This window comes from Bombina bombina, chromosome 2 (assembly GCF_027579735.1).
Source record: "Bombina bombina isolate aBomBom1 chromosome 2, aBomBom1.pri, whole genome shotgun sequence".
Classification (NCBI taxonomy): Eukaryota; Metazoa; Chordata; class Amphibia; order Anura; family Bombinatoridae; genus Bombina; species Bombina bombina.
In genome coordinates, this window is record NC_069500.1 from 968,494,730 (window position 1) to 968,521,192 (window position 26,463).

Consider the following 26,463-nt stretch of genomic DNA (forward strand, 5'->3'; position numbering starts at 1 on the left):
TGATAACATTTCTCTCAAATGCATAACAAGAACAAGGCAAACTTTTACATTAAAGCAATAGAACAGGTACAGATAGGTAGGAGAGGTGGGAGTAGACTATTGGAATTAAGGAAAAGGGAAACATTTTGTATCTACACCTTAAATACGTTAGAACCAGAAAGTTTTAAAAGGGATATTGATTTAATTGCCACAATGACAAAAGCAAAAGCGTTAAAATAAACCCTTATAAATAGAAGTGTATGAGTGTGATGCAGACAGAGTTCACCTAACAATACAAGTCATTTTTATTTGTGAATTATTTAATTAAACACCTTTACAATATGATTTCTAATATGGTGTTTTAATTTTGCAAGCAATATACCTGAAGGCGGATAGAAGATTTAATTTCCCTGTATTGACATTATATATTTCATACACACATGTACATATGTGAGATTAAGCGCTTACCATAAAATAGAATTGGTGTTTAATAAGCGCTTTTGATCATTTAGTGGAGTTTCTGAGATTTATATACTTTTAAGTATGAAATGTAGATGAGTTTTGTTTTATTTGTAAACTATGTGAAAATATAGCTGATGTATAACCTTTAGATGTATAATAAGAGTAATGCTATATAAATAATAGATGCTGGGGGGGCAGACACTACATTTGAAGAAGCAACCAATTGGGTTGCGAAACACGTCAGGCCCGCCCCCTTGCCTTCTGAATTTGCAACCAGCTGTGGATCGGTTGGTGTACTATCAGACAGAGTTTTGTTTTGTATATATCATTTAAACTTTAATCGGTTACTTTGTATCTCAATTCTGTTTTTAATTAGCTGTGTCTCGCAATAAAATATTTTAACTCCGTACATGAGAAAGGAGTTTTAATGTTGATGTGAATGATCCATAGAGAGTGTTCTGTTTAAGATCGGACCGGTGTGGCACATGGAGGAGAAATAATACAGAGACATCTTATACAAAGGCTAAATATATATCTCATAATCAGGGAGGTTAGATCACGTGAGTGCGCTTTGTTTTTACAACTGTTATCTTTTTCGTTGTGATGATATACTTCAATAGGAGCATCTTTTTTGGGCGCTTGTCCTTTTTCCTTTATTTATATACTGTATAGATATACCTGTATATATGTGTGTGTGTGTCTGTGTGTTCATGAGTAAGTATGTGTGTGCATATGTGTGCATTAGCAAGTGTGTGTGTGCGTGCGTCTGTGTGTATGTCCATGCGTGTGCATGCTTTGTGTTTGTGCACGCCCGCACGTGTGTGTCTTTGTGTGTTTGCGTGCATGCTTTTGTGTTTGTGCAAGCGAGCTTGTGTCTGTGTGCGTGCATGTGTTTGTGAGTATGTGTTTGAGCGTGCCTGTGTGTGTATGTATATTTGAGTGTGCAGGCATGTGTATGTGTTTGCATGTAAGAGTGTGTGTATGTGTGTGTGCGAACATGTGTGTGTGTGCTTGTGTGCGTGTGTATGTTTAAAATTCCAAAATATAATTTACTTTTAGAGCAAAAAGAGTTATTAAAATACATTATGTACCTTTATTCGGACTTCATGAGCCTTTGGAGGAGCAACTTCAATTTCTTCAATGCTTAATGGTTTGTGTGGCCCCCAGGCTACTGCAGCCTTGCACTTTATAACCTAAGCGATATATAGTAGACATTATTATTTATATGCATCAACATATTAACAATATTATGCATTTATAGTCATCTTTAACCTAACTTATAGAAGTTGGTGGAAATAGTAAACATGATTCATCATCTCCCAATATTTCCTAGTGAACCCCTTTAACCAACCTATGACAACAGAGCTGGTGGTATGTTACAATGATAGTTCATGAGATGTGCTGGTTCTAGTCACAGTGAGTCTCACCCATATAAGGAAAAAGAAGAGACTAATACCTATACTTAAAACCAATCACTGCAGCTCATTCACTAAGAGCTAGATTTTGAGTGGCACGCTATTGATTGCATGAGAGTGATATTGTTTTTTTGTGGTCGTTTGCACGCAAGTTAATGTGAACACATGAGCGCAATCATGGTTTACGCTACAGTTATTACCGCAACTTCAGAGGTCTGGTGTCACAAAACACATCAAAAATATATTTGAGTACAGTTACACTCATAGTAACACTATATAATACAAATTATTATTATTAAATGAATTAAATATTATTATTAAAGTTATAAATGCTCAAAGATATAAAATGTCAGGTGTATAATATATGTATGTATATAAATATATATGTATTTCTGTACATATGTATATATGTATATATATATATATATATATATGTATATATATATATATATATATATATATATATATATATATATATATATATATATGAGTATATATGTATTTATATACATATACATACATAAATACAGATATACATATATATAGAAATACATACATATATCTCATTGTAATCCTGCGCTTGTGTCTTTTGCGAGCTGGCGGCTGTTACTTATTTTGTTCAAAACTAAGCTCTATTAAAGGCTATTGGGGGATACGATCCTGCATTCACAACTTTGCAAAGCCTTTTTTTCTGTACAAGGATGCGACCACGAGAGAGCAATAGTTTTGCGACCTGTTATAAGTGCGCAACTAGGCGAACTATGGTAAAAAAAAATTGAGAGCAGATAATGCACTTGTGGGTGTGCAAACTCGTAATCTAGCCCTAAGTCTTACTGACATACAGTAAAAAATTATATGAAAAACAAATGACAGAAGAAAATACTTATTTTAACAATGTAGAAATTGTTTATAGGGATATGAACCGCAAACATTTTTATTTTATGATTCAGATATAACATATTGTAAACAACTTTCCTTTTGATTTCTATGTGCATACGGACTTCATTCTCTTGGTATCCTTTGTTGAAGGAGCAGAGAGCTATCTGAACAAATGGGGTGAGCAGGGTTGTGTTTAGGGTGGCTTAACTGGGCAGCTGCCTGGGGCGTTAGGAGAGGAACTTTTACAAAGCACTGGTGCTAAATATTGTGTAGTCTTGAGACAACATTGTTTCTTTAATTAAACCTTATCTGACAAGATAACTTCTCCTCTCTTCTGCTTCCACCACTTATTTTTAACTTGCACAGTGCTGTCAATATTCCATTGGAGGCAGCACATTGCATGCAGCTAACTTTCATACAGTCAAAAAATGGTTAATGTAAGGGGGGCAGAGGCAGCTGCATTCGTCAGGTCTGTTGCCTTTCTGATATTGTGGCTTTCAGACCCTACTCTCCTCCTCTCTAACCAGCTAAACAACAATGTACATTATGTAATCCCTCATCTGCTAGATAGAGTAGCCCTATAGCTTTGAAGAATCTCTTAAGCTCCAGTGTTTTAAACCCCAAATTAGATAATGGATGTACATTGAAAAGTTTTTAAAGCTGTATGTTCTGTCTGAATCGTGTAATACATTTTTTGGGCATAATGCCCCTTTAAGATTAAGCGCCCATTGATCTAAAGGTCTCTAGGCTGGGAGATTATTAAAGAATGCTCACCAGTCCAGTACAGTATAATCTAAGGGCACTTTTTACCTTGAAAATAGGGTGTCTCGCTAAGGGCGTATACTACATTTTCGTATGGGAAGAAGATGCTACATTACAAAAATGGGCAATGAAAATCGTAATTTAAAAAAATCATGCAAAACTAATAATTGAACCATTGGTGCATCAAAAATCATAACAAAATTGTTCATCACACATTGTATTTTATCAAAAACATTACATTTGTATGTAAATTAAACAAAAAAAAATATTGTATTAAATATGCACAGTGCAAATTGTAATTTAAGTACACTGGATGTGCAAAAAACACAGTGAATTTCCTACTTATAAGCCCTGATATTGCTACAGCCCACTATAACAAAACTCTGTCCTCTGCATTAGACACACTTGCCCCTCCCCAGCTGTGCAAAACACCATGCCATCAGTTACAGCCCTGGCACGCTCAGCAAGCACTCTATTTGCAAAAATGCTCATGTACTGCTGAGCGTGTCTGAAGGACAACTCACTCTGAACCTGATTTCATACACTATAAGTTTTTTCTTCGTTCATACACTTCAGCCCTTCACTTAGCCAAGCAAACCTACTTCTTTTATATCTACTCTTTCCTCAAACCCTAAACAACTCTTCTCCACCTGATACACCCCCCCATCTGTCTTTAGTGCTCAAGACCCGGCAGACTACTTTTTAAACAAAACAAGTACTATCCGAAGCAACATCCCAACACCAACCTGCAATATTCAAACAGGCCCAGTTTCTCCCTCTGACACCCTCTGCATCTTCCATCCAGCCACTGAGAATGAAGTTTCTTCCTTACTATCTTCCTCATGCCTCACTACCTGCCCAATCGACCCTATCCCTTCCCATCTAATACCCTCCCTATCTTCCACCCTTACTCCTGCTCCTACTTACATCTTCAACCTATCTCTCTCTACCGGCTCATTCCCATCTTCTTTCAAACACGCAAAAGTCACTCCCATACTCAAAAAACCCTCCCTCGACCCTAATTCTCCTGAAAGCTACCGTCCCATATTACTGCTTCCACTAACATTAAAACTCCTTGAAAAACTAGTTTACAATCGCCTAACCCACTTCCTGTCCACCAACTCTTTGCTTGACCCCCTGCAATCTGGATTCTGCCCCAAACACTCAATTGAGGCTGCCCTTACTAACGATCTTCTCTCTGCTAAAAATATTGGCCACTACTCTATATTCATCTTACTTGACCTCTCAGCTGCCTTTGACACAGTTGACCACCCCCTCCTCCTACAGACCCTTAGCTCTTTTGGCCTCTGTGACACTGCTCTTTCCTGGATTCACTCCTATCTTTCTCAAAGGTCTTTTTCTGTGCCATTTGCCGGTGACTCCTCCTCTCCTATGCCTCTGTCTGTTGGAGTACCTCAAGGTTCTGTTCTGGGTCCTCTACTCTTCTCCATCTATACTTCTTCACTGGGTAAACTTATCAACAGTCATGGCTTCAAATATCACCACTATGCTGATGACACCCAGATCTACCTCTCCACCCCTGCTCTCTCTCCCTCTGTCCTGTCTCATGTCAGCGACTGCTTATCTGGTATTTCTTCCTGGATGGCCTCTCAACACCTTAACATGTCCAAGACAGAGCTCCTTCTTATCTCCCCCTCAAGCTCTACGCTGACTTCTGACTTCTCTATCCCTGTTGACGGCATCACCATTTCCCCATCGCCCCAAGTCTGCTGCCTCAGAATTACACTTTACTCAAATCTATCCTTCATCCCCCATATCAAATCGCTTTCTACATCCTGCCGCAACCATCTACACAATATTTCCAAGATTCTCCCTTTTCTATGCGCTAACACCACAAAGCAAATAATCCACTCCCTTGTTATTTCCCAACTTGACTACTGCAATAAACTACTAGCTGGCCTTCCTCTTTCCCGCCCCCCCCCCCCCTTCAATCCATCCTAAATGCCTCTGCCCGGCTGATTCACCTTTCCCATTGCTCTGTATCTGCTGCACCTCTCTGCAAGTCCCTTCATTGGCTCCCCATTCACAGCAGAATTAAATTCAAAATTCTCACCCTTACATACAAAGCTCTCACCAACGCCGCTCCCCTTTACCTGTCCTCTCTAATCAACAAGTATACTCCAGCCCGCCCACTAAGATCCAACAATGAACTGCTCCTTGCATCTGCGACTATCACCTCCTCTCATGCTAGACTGCAGGACTTCTGTCGTGCAGCACCTACCCTCTGGAACACTCTCCCTCATGCTGTCAGGCTTTGCCCTAATCTTTCTTCCTTTAAATGTTCCCTGTAGACTTTTCTGTTCAGGGAAGCCTACCACCCAACTCAATAATAAATTAATTTCACTTACCTAACAATTCCCTCATCTAACTCTGTATTAACATCTTTCTCAATCTTGCAGTCCTCACCTCCTGTTTCTCAACCTCCTACCCTTCTAGATTGTAAGTTCCCACGTGACGGGAATAGGGCCCGCAATCCCTCCTGTATGTGTTTGTAAATTTTGTCCTGTCTCTTACAAGTCTTATATTGTTTTATTTAAATGAATTGTATCCATGGACAGCGCTGCGGAATATTTTGGCGCTTCATAAATAAAGTATAATAATAATAATAATAAGTCCAGTTTTGTGTACGGCTGATTAGTGAAACAGTTAATAAAAGAACAATACTATGCAGTCTGCATTGTGCAGTGTTTGCTAATTGGAGGGTGTGGTTCCCTAATTAACTGTTTTACTGCTGGCCTTAGAGGGAGCATCGCTTATAAGAACAAATTACAAAGCGTAATTGTTTTTTTTTTCATAAACGTGTATGATATTGTCTCTCAAATCTCAGCGTAATTATCAAAACATTTCCGTTCTACAGATCTCACTGTTTTTAATCGCAGCTTAAAAGGTGGCAAGCTTTTATCAAAACACTCAAGACACTAACTACTCTGAAAGGAAAACATATGCATATGAAAAGAACAGCAGATTTAAGCTACAGTGCACTGATAAGAGTATTTTTATTTGTATTAAGCGTAATATTTAAACATATGCGGGTGTCTTCCTGTGAACTTCGTCCTCCTTTGTAAACTTTTACAAAGCTAAGAGCTCTCATTATTTCTATGGAAGACATATTGCCACTCAGAGGGACAGACCCTTTTCTTTGATAATTGCACAAAGACTATCCCTGCAAGGCTAAACATGGTTTTTCACGTTTTTGCTTGCAAACTTTTTATCATCAGGCCCAAATGTACCAATCTGAAGCTGTATTGGTTTTTAATTTATTAAAAAATATATTTTTAAATATATATTTTACAAGCATTATATCTATTTATATATATTTTTTTAAAAGAAATAACGGGTGAGCACAGCTTGCTAGCAATGTGCAATTAATTATACTTTGGTTGTAATACAAGTACAAACTGCCTTTAGCGCATCACAGAAAGAAATAGAAGCCACTAATATGGCTCTATTTATCAAGCCTTCTCCTGCACTACGACTAGGGATTGGCGAATGTGTTTATATTCGAATTGGAATGTTAGAACAAATGTTATTGTAGAAATTCGATTTACATAATAGAATGTTGATAAGAACGAATATTCTTAAAAATTCGATTTTCTAATGTTATTTACAGTTTTCGAATGTCACATTCAAATTCGAATGTCACTTTCAAATTCGAATATTACATTTATAAAACACAATTGTAGACTAGAAACACTATTTCGAATTTGAATGTCACATTCGAATCGAATATGACCTTCGAATATTACATTTATAAAACATAGTATTAGACTAGAAATACTATTTCAAATTCGAATGTGACATTCGAATGTAGCATTCTAATTCGAATATTACACTTATTAAACACAGTTGTAGACTAGAAATAATATTTTGACTTTGAATGTCACATTCGAATTTGAATATTACATTTTGAAATTGAATGAATACATAGCTAAACATTCTATTAATTGAACAAATATTTTCTAATTTTACTGAAAAATTTTAAAACGAAAATTCGAAAATAGAATGTTAGAATGTTATATAAACATTCGAAATTCGATTAGAACGAACGAATGTATCAAAATTCGCTTTAAATTTCGAATTTTTAGAAACATTTGCCCATCCCTAACTACGACTGCAGGTCCTCACAAGAGAACCTGCAATCCGTATTTATCAAACGGCGCTCATGAGGCCGCTGCTTCCTACACTCTTAGGTGGAGAATTTAAATCTCCCTGGTCTCGTCCGACCGGAGAGATTGACAGCTCCTGCCCGCGCGTGATTGGCTGTGTGGAGGCCGGGGGCGGCATTGGACGCGAGCGCAAAATAGCACTCGCGTGCAATCTTAAATTCCGCCATAGGAATCGCAATTTAAACTAGAACGATTACTTTACTGTTTCACAAAAGAAAGAAGTGTCACAAAACAGATCAGAAATACATTACAAAGTACAGTAACACTATCTAATAAAAATGGCTCAAAGATATGATGTCTTGTAGAGATACATACATATACCTGTCTAAATATGTATATATATATATATATATATATATATATATATATATATATATATATATATATATATATATATATATACATATATATACATACAGTATATATATATATATATATATATATATATATATATACATATATATACATACAGTATATATATATATATGTGTGTTTATAAGTGTGTACATGTGTATTATATGTATATTTATGTATTTACATAGCAGAACTAAACTGAAAAGTTGCTTAAAATTGTATGCTCTGTCTGAATCATAAAAGAAAAAATGTGGGTTTGATACTCCTTTAAGTAGATGAAAACATATAAAATATATTTCAGCAATAATCATATTTAATAGTGTTATTCTGTGTATTTACTGTAAATGTTTCACATTCCATGTGTTCTATGTTTATATAAATATATATTCCTATATTTTATATATATATATATATATATATATATATATATATATATATATATATATATATATATATATATATAGTGCACTTGAGAATATGCAATTGGGTTTGCATGCGAGTAGGATGTTTTTTTCCACTTATTTTGCTCCATTGACTTCTATGGGGGAATTAGTTATCATTCGCGTGATATCCTAAGTTTGGCATTTTGCGCGCATCGTTTTATATCCCTGTCAGTTTTTATTACTAAGTTATTTTACTGCCACTGGAGATAGCTGTAAATGTGGTGTTAGGTAATTATTATTTTTACAATTTCACCTTAGTTAAAATATCATGTCAATTAATAATTTGCCTTCCTCTGTATTCATTATAGAATTAAAATGTTGTCCCTAATTGAACTCTCTCTTAAAATATCTTTTTAAATGTCTACAATAATCAAAAATGATAAACAGACTTTAGCCTTCATAGGCTTAAGTTAGCTAATGATTTATCAAGCCATTTATAACCAGTTAAACCTGGATCTTTAAAGCAAATAGTGTTTGCAAATGTTGCCCTATAAAATTATTGTACAGGCATACCTCAGAGACATTAGGTTTGGTGAATATCGCAATAATGTGAGTGACAACTTTTTCCCAACGTGTGACAAAGCTATGTTTACATTATACTGCAGTCTATTAAGTGTACGATAGCATTATGTCTAAAAAACAATGTACAAACCCTAATTAAAAGCTATTTAAAAATGACCCTGTTGCTAAAGATTGCTAACCATTATCTGAGCCTTCCGAAAATCATAGTCCTTTTGCTGGGGGGTGTGTACATACATACATGTGTATTTATATGATTTACATGTGTGTTTAAAAGTTTATATGTTGGGAAAATGGGGCAGATAGACTTGTTCGACACATGGTTGCCACAACACTTTAATTTGTAAAAAACGCGATATCTGCAAAGCGCAATAAAACAAGGTACGTTTGTATATATTTTACAATTATTTCAAATGCTATTACCATATACATTATTATTCATTTTAAATGCTATATATATTTAGCTCAAATTTGTCAGTGCAACTCCAGAATTGTTCCTTGGATCAATCATTTTAAAATAGGCCCAAAGGTAAGAACGGATAAAAATATGTAGATGATAAAAGATCATAACAACTAGTAAAACTGCTGAATCATGCTTTACATAGCCTATGCAATTCTACTAACCATAAGCTTGCAGTACAGTCATTTTTAATTTTTAAGGGGACACACATCAGAATTAAACTTTCATGATTCAGATAGAGCATATCATTTTAAACATCTTTCCAATTTGCTTCTATTAAGAAAATGTGCACAGTCTTTTTATATTTAGACTTTTTGAGTCACCATCTACTGAGCATGTGCAAGAATTCACAGAATATAGACATAACTAAAATTTAGCAGAAAAAAAAATGTAATACTCATTTGAATTTCAGTGATTTTGCATAATAACTCTGCAACAAAACATTTGGTAGTGCTTTTTAATTTAGGCTTCATCAAAACTTCACCAGACAGTATTTTCTGTGCTTATGCAGTTAAAGATAGGTTGACATTTTAAAGGGACAGAAAACACCTTTTGCAGTATTACTATAAATTATCATATAAAACACGTGTGAAGATTTACAAAATACCTTTACATCTTCATTGATGCCTTATTTAGAAGATCTAATCTGGACTTGTTAGTGGAGTATGCAAAGTTTCCCACCATTTTATTTTAGTATTTTATTATCCTGATGAGGCCAGTTAGCAATTTTCAGAGTCAAATAACAAGAAATGGGGGGAAATATATATTACAAGGATTTTTTCTATGCATAATTATTAAAGAGGTTAAAAAGGTAACTTCTGTAATCCTAAAGAGACTGGTTAGGATGAAAAAGGTGAAAAAAAAGATTTCTCTCTTCTCTGGATCTGCTCTATAACTGGAGTCATTATCAACAAACTACTAAAATGGAATAATTTGTGTTAGAGTACAAGTTTTAAGTCTTTCATAAATTAACTTGCCTGAGGAGGACATAAATGGTGCAGTTGGCTTGCTGGTCCTAAACACTTAGGGCTAGATTACAAGATTACCATTTACGGCCATACACCTCTAGTTAATGATAAAAGGTTGCCCAAATTGCCCCTAAAAAAAGTGTACAGTTCTTCAAAATAAATAAAACACTGCACAAAGCAGTTATAAGGGGTAAAAGTGAGGTGATGTGCCTTCACATAGAGGTGAATGGATACTATGTGTTAGTTAATATGTGTATACATATATATTTATATTCATATATATTTTATTATTGCTGCCCAATGCTGGATGAATTGTCCCCTGTGCTGCGCTAGGTGGTTTGCCGTGTCTAACGGCATGAGATCAAGTGCAGTGCAAAGCTTCCAGGCAATACAAACACGAGGTTGCGTTCGCATTGTGCCTCACTTGTAATACCAAAGCACATTTACGTGCGCTGGTATTTCTGAGTGGAGAGGCAATATTGTGCATGCGAAAGTGCAATATTGCGCTCTACTCGTAATCTAGAACTTAGGCACTAAAATTGATAACTTTGGGCTCCATTTAACTGCAACTGGTAGCATAAGAGTAGGGGGTAGGTCTGAAAAAGCAATTGCTTAGGCAAGGATAACTGCACTGGTGAATGCTGCTCACTTGACCTAAACCCGTGCAGACAGGTTCCAAGGCTGAGAATTTTGTTCAAAAGTCAGTTGATAAAGCGGGGGGGGGGGGGATAATCTAATCCCAATTTGCCCCAATGTATTCACATGGATAACACAATATATTTTAAGTTATAATTATTGGCCAAATCATACTTACAAGCATATTCTCTTCTTTTTTTTAAGGAAATTTACGTATAGTTATATTAAAAGGAAACTTTCTTTGTTATCATTGACTCTTCATATGCTAAAGCTTTTTATGACTACGATGCCTTGCAAAAGTATTCACCCCCCTTGGCATATTTCGTGTTTTGTTGCCTCACAACCTGTAATTAACATGGATTGTTTGAGGATTTGCATCAATTCATTTACAGAACATGCCCACAACTTTGAAGATTTTTTTTTTTTTATTATTGTAAGCAAACAACAAATAGGACAAAATAACAGAAAAAGTCAATGTGCATAACTATTCACCCCCCTAAAGTCAATACTTTGTAGAGCCACCTTTTGCGGCAATCACACCTCCAAGTCGCTTTGGATAACTCTCTATGAGCTTGCCACATCTTACCACTGGGAATTTTGCCCATTCCTCCTCGCAAAACTGCTCCAGCTCCGTCAAGTTGGATTGTTTGCGCTTGTGAACAGCAATCTTTAAGTCTGACCACAGTTTTTCTATTGGATTGAGGTCTGGGCTTTGACTAGGCCATTCCAACACATTTACATGTTTCCCCTTAAACCACTCAAGTGTTGCTTTAGCAGTGTGTTTGGGGTCATTGTCCTGCTGGAAGGTGGACCTCCATCCTAGCCTCAAATCACGCACAGAGGGGTAATGGTTTTGCTCAAGAATATCCCTGTATTTAGCACCATCCATCTTTCCCTAAACTCTGACCAGTTTCCCAGTCCCGGCTGCTGATAAACATCCCCACAGCATGATGCTGCCACCACCATGTTTCACTGTAATGATGGTGTTCTTTGGGTGATTTGATGTGTTGGGTTTGCGCCAGACATAGCGTTTTCTTTGATGGCCGAAAAGTTAAATTTTAGTCTCATCAGACCAGAGCACTGTCCTCCATACATTTTGCGAGTCTCCCACATGCCTTTTCGCAAACTCAAAACGTGCCATTTTGTTTTTTGCTGAAAATAATGGCTTTCTTCTGGCCCAACTCTATGGAGCATATGGCTTATTGTCGTCCTATGTACAGATACTCCAGTCTCTGCTGTGGAACTCTGCAGCTCCTCCAGAGTTACCCTAGGTCTCTGTGCTGCCTCTCTGATTAATGCCCTCCTTGCCCGGTCCGTGATTTTTGGTGGGCGGCCGTCTCTTGACAGGTTTGCTGTTGTGCCATGTTTTTTCCATTTGGGTTTGATAGGTTTGATGGTGCTCCTGGGGATCATCAAAGATTTTAAAATATTTTATAACCTAACCCTGACTTGTACTTCTCAACAACATTGCCCATTACTTGTTTGGAGAGTTCCTTGGTCTTCATGGTGGTATTTGGTTAGTGGTTGCTCTTGCTTAGGTGTTGCAGCCTCTGGGGCCTTTCAAAAAGGTGTGTATATGCAAGGACAGATCATGTGACACTTGCACACAAGTGGACATCATTTCACTAATTAAGTGACTTCTGAAGGTAATTGGTTGCACCAGAGCTTTTTATGGGCTTCATAACGAAGGGGGTGAATACATACGCACATGCCAATTTTCAGTTTTCTATTTCTAAAAAATAATTTTATGTATATATTTTTCTCATTTCACTTCACCAACTTAGACTATTGTGTTCTGATCCATCACATAAAATTCAGATTAATAAAACATTGAATTTAAGGCTGTAATGTAACAAAATAGGTAAAAAGTCAAGGGGGTGAATACTTTTGCAAGGCATTGCATATTATTTTATATGGTTCTTGCTTAATGAAGGATATATTAGAAAAAAAATATTTTAGAGTTCTACTTTGTAATATATTTTGAATATATTTTTCTCATAGAATTGCATTTGACCAGGTAAGGTCACATTTTCCACATTAAACAGATTTATATGTGATCTGCTTTAATTGCTGAAAAAGCCGATGTGCAGAAATACTGTGACAAACAGCTAGATTTTATTGTAGATGTAGAGGCAAACATAACTTTTTCTTGCTAACAGCTTACAACATTTACAACTGAAATAGAATAAAGGCCAAATAAAATTTGCCTACAGACAAAACAGTCCAAGAATTAAATGTATAATACATGATGTTTTAAAGACTTTGATTTTCTGGAACAGGTTCACAGGCAAGTAAGGTGTCACTGACACTGGGGCTGAAGGCGTATTTGTAAAGAGCAGTATTCAGTTTTTTGGAAGTAGACATTTTTTTTTGCAGACTTACGTAAGGCAGCAGCATGATATCCTACCCAAACGTTTTTGAAATATTACTGTTTACTTTTGTGGGCTTCATCTGAAGCAAATTTTACAGAGAAAGCGCATTCCTTGGTATCAAATTAAAAATAAAGTTGGCAGTGTTTTTTATCTTGCCCAATCTCTTGTTAGTTTGTTTTATCTTGTCTTATCAATCTCATTTTTCATTGCTTTACTATTTTTTTTATTGGTGAGTGTTAACATGGTGAGTCAAGATAATTAAATTAAAATTACTCTAGTTTTGTTTTCCAGTCAAAACCCTTAATCCAAACTGCTTCGGACCAGAAAAGGTTTGGATTTTAGAATATTTGTATCTGTAAAATAGGACAGCTTGTAGAGGTGGGACAATACAAAATCTTATGTCATTTATGCACTATTTATAGGTCACAATACAGCTTACATATACAACCTAAAGATAGTTTTATATACATGTTAATACTTTTGCATACATAGTACCATCACAAATATGGTAAAGTACAGTTACCAGAAAGGTAATAGCTGTTGTTATAAATAAATATAGACTATCGTTTACATTTTAGAACATTAAAAACAAAAACAGACAGAAAAGACTGTCACTGACTGGGAATAAATAAAATATATTAATATTTTTTTTAAAAAAGTCTGTATATCTGAATAATTCTTTATTTTGGTATCAAGAATTTGGTATTTGTACTTTGTGTGTGTATTATTTTTTTTTTTATTCTAAATTATAATTTAATTTTATACTTTGTGAAAAAAAATGTTATGTCTGCTTTATATATATATATATATATATATATACCTGTATATATATATATATATATATATATATATATATATATATATATATATATATATATATATATATATATGTACCTTCAGCTTAGCGCACCTTTGGGTTAGCGCTAGAGCAGTAACCAAAACCTGTTTTTTGTAGTTCACCCCATAGAAATCTATTATGTGAGGGATTTAGCACAACCACGCTATCTAAACTGCAGATGTTAGAGCACCCTAGGCTTTCACTCTAGCGCTAGCATTTTACTTTCCACTTGTTATATGGAAGTAAAAATGGAAGCATGGATTGTGCTCTCGTGACATTTACAGCTTTATATTACAGGTAGCCCTCAGTTTACGCCGGGGGCTAGGTTCCAGAAGGAATGGTTGTAAATCGAAACCATTGTAAATTGAAACCCAGTTTATAATGTAAGTCAATGGGAAGTGAGGGAGATAGGTTCTAGGCCCCTCTCAAAATTGTCATAAGTAACACCTAATACATTTATTTTTAAAGCTTTGAAATGAAGACTTTAAATGCTAAACAGCATTGTAAACCTAATAAAATAATCACACAACACATAATATATAATTAAACTAAGTTAAATGAACAAAAACATTTGCTAAACACCATTATAAACCTAATAAAATAATCACACAACACAGACTTCACTTGCATTTTTCTGCAAACAGTTCTTTCTATGCATTCCAATCTGGATTGATTTATAGACAGGAAGATCTTGTTCCTTTGAAATCTGCTCGATAGCTCAGGTCTGGTTAAACTGATTACTTTCAGCTTGCTTGGCTTTCCTGCAACAGAAGCGGACAGCTCCACCTACTGGCTATTTTAGTAAATGCACTGCTTCTCAATGCTTTTCAATAGCAGTCAAATGACTGGAAAAAAAGGTTGTTATTCTGAAACGGTGTAAATTGAACCGTTGTAAAACGAGGGCCACCTGTACTTTCTGTACAAGCATATTTTCTAACCATATTTTACAAATGTAGTGTAGCTTGTGGAAAAAATGGAATGTAAATCATTTTCACAACCTCACATCTGTTATTCATAAATAAATTTTCAGGCCTGGAAATATTTAAATTAACCCCTTGAGTGCTAATGACGGCTCTGAGCCATCACAGAGTTTCCCACTCTGGTGTTAATGACGGCTCAGAGCCGTCATTAGCACTCTCCTACCTTGAGGGAGATCTGGGGGCTCCCACCCGCTCCTACCTGCATAGTGACAGGCATCGACAGGGCTTCACGTTATGCGCAGTGACGTCACGCGCAATGACGTGCTGACATCACTGCGCAACTTTATTTAACATTAACAATGTTAAATATAGGAGCAGGGGGCATGCTGCTTAGAAGCCTGTATCTCTGGCATCTAAGCAGCTACTGACCCCCAAGACCCACCGTTGGAAAGGTAATCGCCTAACCTTTTCAACAGTGTAAGTCTTGGAGATAATATAAAATAATGAAAATTGATAATAATGAAATAAATAAAAAAAAGTTAAAAAAAATATATTTTTAAAAATATAAAATAAAGTCTTTAAAAAACCTTAGCACCCAGGTGAGAAAGTGCTTCGCACTCAAAGGGTTAAAAATTGCCCATGACAAAATAAGCCGTTTAACAATTAATGCTACTTGCCAATATTTGCAAAACACATGTGCTTTTCCAATGGCATTCTGAAGCCAATTTTAGAGATGCAAAAGTTATAGATTAAAAACTAATTATGAGCAGTGTTTTATGCATGATTGTTTTCTTTAATGGCACAGATATTGTAAGCAGCAGTTATTGATTTTTCAGACATTTTTAAATTTAAAAAAAAAAAAAAAAACTGTTCTTTGCCTGAAACTACACCTCTGTACAATGAAACCAAACAAGGAATCAACTCAAAAGCCTTCAGCCATCTATGCTTTTCTCCAACCAGTATGTTTCTCTCTAACATATATGTTTTGAAGAAAGACCATCATGCATCTCTCCTCATGAACCATGGTACACTACTCTATAAATTCTGCCTCCCCACATGCCAGTGCCCACACCCTAGCCTCTCTGCTCTCGCCAAAGAACATTATTTATCTTTTTAACGACTCTGCTCTACCTCAGAGACTTTCATTGATCTATGGCATAGATTATCACTCACTCCAAAGATCAAGCCAACAGGCAATCACACACACAACTAGACTCTCCCTCTTAGTACATAACACAAGTTATCACCGCAAATTTGCCATTTTAAGTAAACATCACAAGGACGTGAAGGCTAGACTGTCAAGAAAACAGAAACATGCTTTTTTGCCTATTGATACCATATAAATACTATAGCAGCCTTTTTTTAAGATGCATTATAGAAGATGCAGTTTGGTAATTGCTGCTTTTCCTATATTAGAAGTGGTAATTGTTATAATATCTTGCATAAACAGGATGCAAACATAATTTTAGCTCTTGTGTGTTTATGTGTGTAAGTATATGCAAATATACACATTATTAAAGACAAAAACAACTTATAACAAAATTAACATTTTTGCTCGAAAGGTTGACACAATTTTTACATGAAAACGCCTATTGTGTTATGTATAAACAATCACTCTATTATTTTTTTAAATTGATTTTAATATTCTAATTTATTGGTATGGTGCCGCAAAATTCCGTATGGATATAAACATACATTTTTATGACAGATTTTGACTGCTTCTAATCCTATTTAACACGCAGAATTAATATTTTTTTTTAATATAGCCTTAGGTATTCTACTCCATTTGTACTCTATTTGTTCTACCAAACCTTATAACATTTCTATATTGTTTTCTTACTTTGCCAGCAGTGTCCATGTGGATTCCTGTGTTTCTCACAAGCCTATCTGTATTAGAATGAATCTGTGTTTTGCAGTTATAGATGTAAAAACACATGACCAGTACTAACAGGTAAATCATTTATAAAAAAATACATCTCTGCCAAATTCCATATCTTGTTGTAACACATATATTTCCTACTTCAATAAAATCCAATACAGAACAAAACAAGTTTTTATTTATTCTTAAAATTTTTAATCTACATAATTTTTACTACTAAAATATTTCCCCCTATTGGACTAAATTATAATCAATCCTGGGGGCGGAGCTAGCCAGCCGAGGAGATGGCTGACTTTTAACTGAGCTCCTGTGCCCTATCTGCCTGAGAACGAGCCTGGCATTAGCCAATATATATTTAGTAAGCCACAACTGCTTAGGATGTGACACCCACCTTGCCGGTTCAGCCCGCTGAGGTCATCTACAACATTGCGCTGGTATTTGGTGTAACCGGAGGTATACTACGCTCTGCGGGCCCAGTTTTCACCACAAGCCGCCTAGACCCCGGATCGCCTAACCTACAATCAGATGCCTACCTAAGTGTATATCTGTATATTACCAAAGTTGGGGCAGATTCCGCAATCGTGACAAGGATATACAGCGCAGGCAATACCGGGCAATCTAAGGGAGACGGATAAAGCCGAGGAAGGCCGAAACCTGCACTAAAGTAAAGTGCGCACATCTCTAAGCAACGCATCGATTCGGATCAGTGGGGCAGAAATAAAAAGTATTAATGTGAGGGTAAGACTGCTTAACACTAAAATTGCCATCATTTAACTCACCAATGCTGTCAATATTAAGAGTTTAGAAACACAGCATGGACGTGAGCACCAGGTCCCCAGATGTCGGTAAATATGCTTGAGACCCCGCAGCAAAAGGCCTCCACTTTGTTACACTCTCCATGGGACAAATAAAGCATTGATTCACAGAACCCTCATTTATAATGCTTTAACCTTATCACTTTAAGTACATCTATCCACAGGGGCTCGAATAAATAAAAATTATATCTACAATTTAAGTGGGGGTGAATAATCTCACAATATAAGGAAACTCTATCTGACATAAAGAAACTGCAATTTTTTCTCATCACATAGTGTTGGGAGCATAGTGGAGCTACAGAACCTGAATATTAATAGTCCAATATGTCGCCAAAAAAAGGCAGCAAGTCTAATAAAGGGACAAAGCAAACTAAAGCAACTCACCATACAGTTAATAGTTTTTTCAAAACCTTGGACACTAAAGCCGCCAGTCCAGTGGGCGCTGATCCCTTAGAACAAATATCTGACCAAAGCACATCTGACTCTGAGTGCAAACACATGCCAGAGAACATCACTATCCCCACAGCCTTATTTAATACCATTCCCTCAAAGAAGGACTTTTCTGCATTAGTAGCACAGGTTAAACAATGCCTAAAGGAGGAAATCTCAGACCTCAAAAAGGACATTCTGGAGATAGGGAACAGAGTGGAGTCCTTAGAAAATACCCAAGACTCCCACGCTGAAGCTATTGCTGCACTTCACGCTACTATTCAACAACAGGGGACGAATATCTCTGAACTCGAAAACAAACTAGATGATGCTGGGAATCGCAGCAGGCGACACAATTTAATACTGCGAGGAATACCTGAAACCATAATGCCTGCTGACCTGAATCAGTATCTACAAGACTTCTTCAGCGCCCTAAGAAAAGAAGAGACACCATCAAAAGTTGAAATTGACAGAGCTCATAGAGCCCTGCGCCCCAAGCCACTACCAGATCAACCGCCAAGGGACATAATTGTACGTATCACTAACTACCAAGTCAAAGAAGAGCTGATGAAGTCAGCCCGGGAGCAGCAACCTATTAGTTTAGAAAATTCTGAAATACAGGTATATGCAGACCTCTCCCAAAGAACTCTCTTGCAGCGCAGAGACCTTAAACCACTTACAACACATTTGAGGAAAATGAACATCCCATATAGATGGGGCTTTCCTTTTCACCTGATAATACTCTGGAAGGGAAGACGCTTCACTTGCTCCACCATGGCTGATATTCCCTCCTTATGCAAGGAACTTGACATTTTCCCCCCTCAATTGGGGAGCCCGACATTGCCTCAAGACAACCACCCCAAAGCAGGAAGGCCTACACCATTGCCACAGAGAAAAGAGTGGAGTCAGGCTCGACAGAGGAAGCCCCAAATGCAAACAACCACAGCCACACCCATACCAGGAGATAAAGGCTGAAAGGAACTTTTATCGGAGACACTACCTTTTTCTTTTCCTTATCTCCATTCTCAGATGGCATCCACTTGGTCCGATCTGGAATTGGGACTTAGTGGAGGCTCAAACATTATTCCCCCTTTCACCACCCGACGGGTTTGTATGATCACCCTTGGAGACCTGTGTTTCAACGTTATGAGAAAGCAGGAGTTTAGAAGTGCGCTTAGGAACTAATACCAAACACCTCTCTAAAAGACACTATCCCTAAAAAGTGTCAAGATGTGATAAAAATGGTGTGTTAAGCTTTTTAGGGCTTATAGATAGAGAGGGCGCCAAGGGCTAAAGGTATCAGACACCAATATAGTGTAAAAAATTATTTAATAAAAATCAAACTATAAACATAAGAATCAACATGTAAACATAAAATCAACTAATCTAAATAGGGACGTCTCCCTAGGTATTTATAAAATCCTATGTAACGGCTAGTCGCTAAAATGTATTAAATATAAGAGTTCAGATAGACAAAAAATACATGTATGATCTGTAAAATTGCATAAATCAGTCAATAGCTAAAACTCAAGATAGATAAAACAAACACCTTTATGCATAGGTTAAAAAATTAGATAAGCATATGCCCAAAGGATACAGCAGATATTCACTGTATGATATAGATTAGCGTGTTATTTTCCAATAGAGGAGATTAGTCCTGTATATGTCCAGTATATTTGAAAACGTAAAGTGCTTAGTGTCAAAGTTATAACATTGTTGAAGCAGTATTTTACTTTACTTTACCGCCTGTGAAGTCTTCAGTCACACCAGGGACCGCTGCGGGAGCCAAGACAGTCTCTCCCGAGTTGCAAACACAGATCTCACATGTGTGTATGGACGGCCGTTTACGGACGGCGTCTGATGTCACGCCTGGTCCGTATTGTTTCTTATGTAGGCTGTATAGTAGCGTACTGATATTCAGTGTAGCCAAATTGTAGATTTTTTCAGCTTCTTCGATGCACAAGCCCCCTATTCATAGGTGTAAGCTTGCAGGTACAGTTGGATATTCAGATTCATCCACACTGTCAGAAATTTGTAGTGAAGAAATTAACCCGGGTTAAAAATAGCGATATTGTTCCTAGATGGGGTGAACTTTATTCACTCTTAGTAAGCTGCTACAAAGTCACAAGGTAATCGACGCGTTTCACCCACCTGTGGGCTTTATCAAGATGATTGTGACTTGCAGTAAAGGCCTTTTAAATATTCCAAAGATGTGTGATTGGCTGTGTGTCTAATTGGTGTTTCTCATTCACAGGAGAGTTTAAGGTGGTATATACTTCTTCCTCTATTTCAGGTTAAAGTATCTCAAAATACAAACATATTAATAGTAAAACAGAGTCCTATGGTACATATCTTTACAAATACACAAAATCTATATTACAGTGTGTTCCCTACAAGATTTCCTATTTTAAGACATTGTATATTAAAATTGCAACATGCCAAAATTGAATATAAATGAAGTTGGTTTATCCAATGTATATACAGATCTTATTGATATGGTACATCCTTCGTAGAAAACATACGAAACCTAATGTCATTCCGACATATATATACACATAGATAAAATATTTACATATGCCCTATTTAAAAACGGAAGCAAACTTGTTCTAAATTTATGAAACATGATATACAGTTTAGTTAAATGACAGTGCTACCCATAAGTTAATGTGAAATTATAAAAAATAATGATAAAAAAATGATAAAAATGAAAAAGATATAAATGAAAGGAGAGAAAGAGAATGAAGATAGCAAGTGAGGTTTAATTTTAAATTTAAACGTGTTTCATTCAAATAAAAAAGGTGAAAGATCTAGTTCTGAGTTAAGTCCTAGTGGATATAAAGTGCTATATTTATAAATTAATTCCGCTTCTTTAATTAATAGAGTTTTCTCTGTGTTACCCCCCCTCCAGTGTCCTTTAATTTTTTGTACCCCCCAATAGTTTAGATCTTTGGTATTCCCATGATGAGTGTCTTTAAAGTGCTTATATAATGAGGTGTCATCTCTCCCTTTTTCTATATTTAACAAGTGTTCCCTTATTCTGTCTTTAAGACATCGGGTAGTTTCACCAAAATAGAACAGATTGCACGAGCATTTCAATACGTAAATAATATTTTTGTGTGTACATCTTATAACTTCTTTTATGATAAGAGTATTTTTGGAGTTATTAATTATAAGAGCCTTCATTTTTGAGCTGTGTTTACATGATTTGCATGTATAGCAGGGAAAGAAACCGGTAGGTTTCTTTCCCATCATATCTGTCTGAGAGTTGATTGTTGTGCTTCTCCTAAGTTCACTTGGAGCTAGCATTGTTCTAAAATTCCTTGCTTTTTTAAAAATAAATGTGGGTTTATCTTCTAGTTGTGCACCAATTATGTTGTCTTCTTTCAGCAAGTACCAATTTTTTCTTATTATCTTTTTGATAATGGAATGATCAACATTGTAATCAGTAATAAAAGGGACTTTGATTTTGTCAGTCATATCTTTAGTTCTAACTTTGTAGTCCAAAAGATTTTCTCTATTTGTCTTTCTGGCTTTGTCAATAGCTATATTTACATTGTTAGCTTCATAACCTCTGCTGTGGAATTTTTCTGCCAAGATTGTAACCTGGTTCTCAAAGTCCTCTACTCTAGAGCAATTTTTTTTAATCCGTAAGGTCTGTCCATATGGAATATTATCTTTCCATATTTTCAAATGGCAGCTTTCTGCATGTATTAAATTATTGCACTCTACTTCTTTAAAGTGCGTTTTGGTTTCTATCTCGCCATTAATGACCATAATTTCAAGATCTAGAAAATTGACTTGCTCTCGACTATATTGGTTAGTGAATTTGAGACCATAATTATTTACATTCATTTTTTTAAAAAGCTCAATTAAATCCTTCTCTGGACCTCTCCAAACGATCAAGAGATCGTCTATGTACCGTTTATACAGTACGAGGCTCGCACCGAGTATGTCATCTTTGAAGAAATTCTCTTCCCAAAAACCCATAAAGAGATTGGCATAACTCGGTGCGAACCTCGTACCCATGGCGGTCCCTTCCACTTGTATATAAAATTGGTTATTAAAAGAAAAGAAATTATGTTCTAAAATGTATTTAATGCTATCAAGAATAAAATCTTTTTGTTGTTGTTCCATATTTTCGTCTTTGTCTAAGTAATATTTTACTGCCTGTAGTCCTTGTGAATGATTTATCACAGTATACAGAGACGATACGTCACAGGTAGCTATTAACATTTCTTTTTCCCATTTTAGTGAATTCAAAGTATTCAGTATCTGAGTTGAATCTTTAAGATGTGATTTAAGTTTGGACACATGTGGCTGTAAGAACCTGTCGACATACTGGGAGAGGTTGGCTGAGATGGAATTAATGCCAGATATGATCGGCCTACCTGGTGGGTTTGTGAGGCTTTTATGGACCTTGGGTAGAAAATAGAAAATTGGTGTTTTAGAGTGTTTTGGAGTTAAATAGTTAAATTCTTTTTCATTTAATACACCTTTTTTACTTCCTTCACTTAAAATTTTGTTTAGAATGTTAGTAAACTTCAAAGTTGGATTTAGGGATAATTTTTTATAAGTTTTCTCATCTCCCAAGAGACGATATGCTTCTACCAAATATTTTTCTGTATCCATTACAACAACCCCCCCACCCTTGTCCGCCGGTTTTATAGTTATTTCAAGGTCTTTTTGAAGTCTATTTAATGCCTCCCTTTCTTTTTTGTTTATATTTTGTTGTCTTATTTTAGGTAGTTGACATTTCTTTACTTCATTAAGTACTATTTTTTCAAACGTATCAATGTAGTTCCCCTTAGCATATGTTGGGTAAAACTTAGATTTTGTTTTTAAATTGGTATGTTGAAATTTATTTGTCTCAGTATTATGTGTGATACTTTGTTTCTCTAGTGGACTTTTCATAAAGAATCTTTTGAGTGTTATGTTCCGAACGAATTTTTTGATGTGAATATGGGTGTTAAACTTGCTCATCCTTACTGTTGGAGCAAATGAAAGTCCTAAGTTAAGTAATTTTTCTTGTTCCTGTGTTAGTACTTTTTTACTTAAATTAAAGATTCCACTTTTATTTTTATTTATCTCCATCTTTTTGCATCTTTTGGTGTTTCTCCCTCCTCTCTTTCCTCTAAATTTCTTTTTCGTCTTTGTTGATGTTCTGAGTCGATTTGTTGTAATTTTATAGAATTGCCCTCTTTTAGAGGGCTGGGACCTAAAAAAGAACTTTGTTCAACAGTGGACACTTTGTCAAAGGTTATGGACTCATCTCTTAAAGGTAGGAACCTATTTTGTGTAGGTGTATTGTATTCTCTTTGTTCTTGTCTATTATTTTTCCAACCATTACTGTTTCTATATTTGGGGTATTCCCATTCATTATCTCCGAATCTTTGTTCAGAATGAAAGTGACTATTATAATTTTGATTATGTTGATGATAATCATATTGCCTGGGTGTAAAATTACGGCTATGATAATTGGGGTGATTATATTGATTTTGTCGATTAGAGTAATAGTAATTTCTATTTTGACCATTATAGTTTTGTTTATTATAGTATGGTCTATTATAATTGTTTTGACCATTGAAACCCTGTTTGTGATGATATGGTCTGTTATTATCATTATAGTGCATATTGTTGTGATTATAATGATGGGGTTGGTTTTGGTAGTCATTACTTCTTACCCCATTCTGAATATTTTTATTGTGAGTATTATTAGATCTTTCAGTATCTTTTTGTTCTCTTTGTTCATTGGTATTAGCTGTTGGCTCTATACTGTCTTTAATATCTCTCTCCATTTTGCCCCATTTGGATCTTAAAAGATCTTTATTTAAGTTATCTAACTTATTTATGATTACTCTTTGTTTTTCTTTAAATTCAGATTCATCTTTCATCCCTTTTAATTTTTCTTTTAAATCAGTGATATTTCCTTCTATGACCGTTAGGGTTTCTTTCCGTGATTTTTTGAGTATTTCAATCAACCCTATGGATGCATTTTTTAAAGTGTTTTTCCATTCCAACTGTAATTCTTCACTTAAGGTGAAGGTGCAGTTTTTATTAAATTGTAGTCCCCTTGGAATAATTCCTTTATTAATGTATCTATTTAAAAACACTAACTCCATTTTTTGTTTAAGTTCTTTCGTCATAGCTGTTTCTAGATCTGTCATTAGATCTGATAAATTCATAAACTGTTTGTGGCTATGTGAACTAGGAATACTTTCATTGTCTAGCTCCAAATATATTTTATCTCTAAAATCAAAAAGGTCCTTCATAGAAAATATATGTATTGTATGGATATAGACAAAGGATTTGCCAAATGGTGGCCTATGCTGCACGACTAAGAAGGGATAAAACAAGTTAAGAGAAAGCAGGAGTTTAGAAGTGCGCTTAGGAACTAATACCAAACACCTCTCTAAAAGACACTATCCCTAAAAAGTGTCAAGATGTGATAAAAATGGTGTGTTAAGCTTTTTAGGGCTTATAGATAGAGAGGGCGCCAAGGGCTAAAGGTATCAGACACCAATATAGTGTAAAAAATTATTTAATAAAAATCAAACTATAAACATAAGAATCAACATGTAAACATAAAATCAACTAATCTAAATAGGGACGTCTCCCTAGGTATTTATAAAATCCTATGTAACGGCTAGTCGCTAAAATGTATTAAATATAAGAGTTCAGATAGACAAAAAATACATGTATGATCTGTAAAATTGCATAAATCAGTCAATAGCTAAAACTCAAGATAGATAAAACAAACACCTTTATGCATAGGTTAAAAAATTAGATAAGCATATGCCCAAAGGATACAGCAGATATTCACTGTATGATATAGATTAGCGTGTTATTTTCCAATAGAGGAGATTAGTCCTGTATATGTCCAGTATATTTGAAAACGTAAAGTGCTTAGTGTCAAAGTTATAACATTGTTGAAGCAGTATTTTACTTTACTTTACCGCCTGTGAAGTCTTCAGTCACACCAGGGACCGCTGCGGGAGCCAAGACAGTCTCTCCCGAGTTGCAAACACAGATCTCACACGTGTGTATGGACGGCCGTTAGATAACTTAAATAAAGATCTTTTAAGATCCAAATGGGGCAAAATGGAGAGAGATATTAAAGACAGTATAGAGCCAACAGCTAATACCAATGAACAAAGAGAACAAAAAGATACTGAAAGATCTAATAATACTCACAATAAAAATATTCAGAATGGGGTAAGAAGTAATGACTACCAAAACCAACCCCATCATTATAATCACAACAATATGCACTATAATGATAATAACAGACCATATCATCACAAACAGGGTTTCAATGGTCAAAACAATTATAATAGACCATACTATAATAAACAAAACTATAATGGTCAAAATAGAAATTACTATTACTCTAATCGACAAAATCAATATAATCACCCCAATTATCATAGCCGTAATTTTACACCCAGGCAATATGATTATCATCAACATAATCAAAATTATAATAGTCACTTTCATTCTGAACAAAGATTCGGAGATAATGAATGGGAATACCCCAAATATAGAAACAGTAATGGTTGGAAAAATAATAGACAAGAACAAAGAGAATACAATACACCTACACAAAATAGGTTCCTACCTTTAAGAGATGAGTCCATAACCTTTGACAAAGTGTCCACTGTTGAACAAAGTTCTTTTTTAGGTCCCAGCCCTCTAAAAGAGGGCAATTCTATAAAATTACAACAAATCGACTCAGAACATCAACAAAGACGAAAAAGAAATTTAGAGGAAAGAGAGGAGGGAGAAACACCAAAAGATGCAAAAAGATGGAGATAAATAAAAATAAAAGTGGAATCTTTAATTTAAGTAAAAAAGTACTAACACAGGAACAAGAAAAATTACTTAACTTAGGACTTTCATTTGCTCCAACAGTAAGGATGAGCAAGTTTAACACCCAAATTCACATCAAAAAATTTGTTAGGAACATAACACTCAAAAGATTCTTTATGAAAAGTCCACTAGAGAAACAAAGTATCACACATAATACTGAGACAAATAAATTTCAACATACCAATTTAAAAACAAAATCTAAGTTTTACCCAACATATGCTAAGGGGAACTACATTGATACGTTTGAAAAAATAGTACTTAATGAAGTAAAGAAATGTCA

General features: G+C 35.4%; 1 protein-coding gene across 2 annotated transcripts in view; it reads right to left on the bottom strand.

The window, feature by feature from the left end:
• LOC128649913 (alcohol dehydrogenase 1) overlaps positions 1-26,463 on the bottom strand; it is a 275,327-nt gene that overhangs the window by 145,063 nt on the left and 103,801 nt on the right. The window contains exons 1-2 of one of the 2 annotated variants that reach the window (XM_053703463.1): positions 17,035-17,130; positions 1,533-1,634 (exon numbers count right to left, since the gene is read on the bottom strand). In XM_053703463.1, the coding sequence (XP_053559438.1) occupies positions 1,533-1,634; positions 17,035-17,130 (198 nt within the window). Of the gene's footprint in view, positions 1-1,532; positions 1,635-17,034; positions 17,131-26,463 lie in introns of those variants that run through there. The other variant, XM_053703464.1, reaches the window with a different exon arrangement.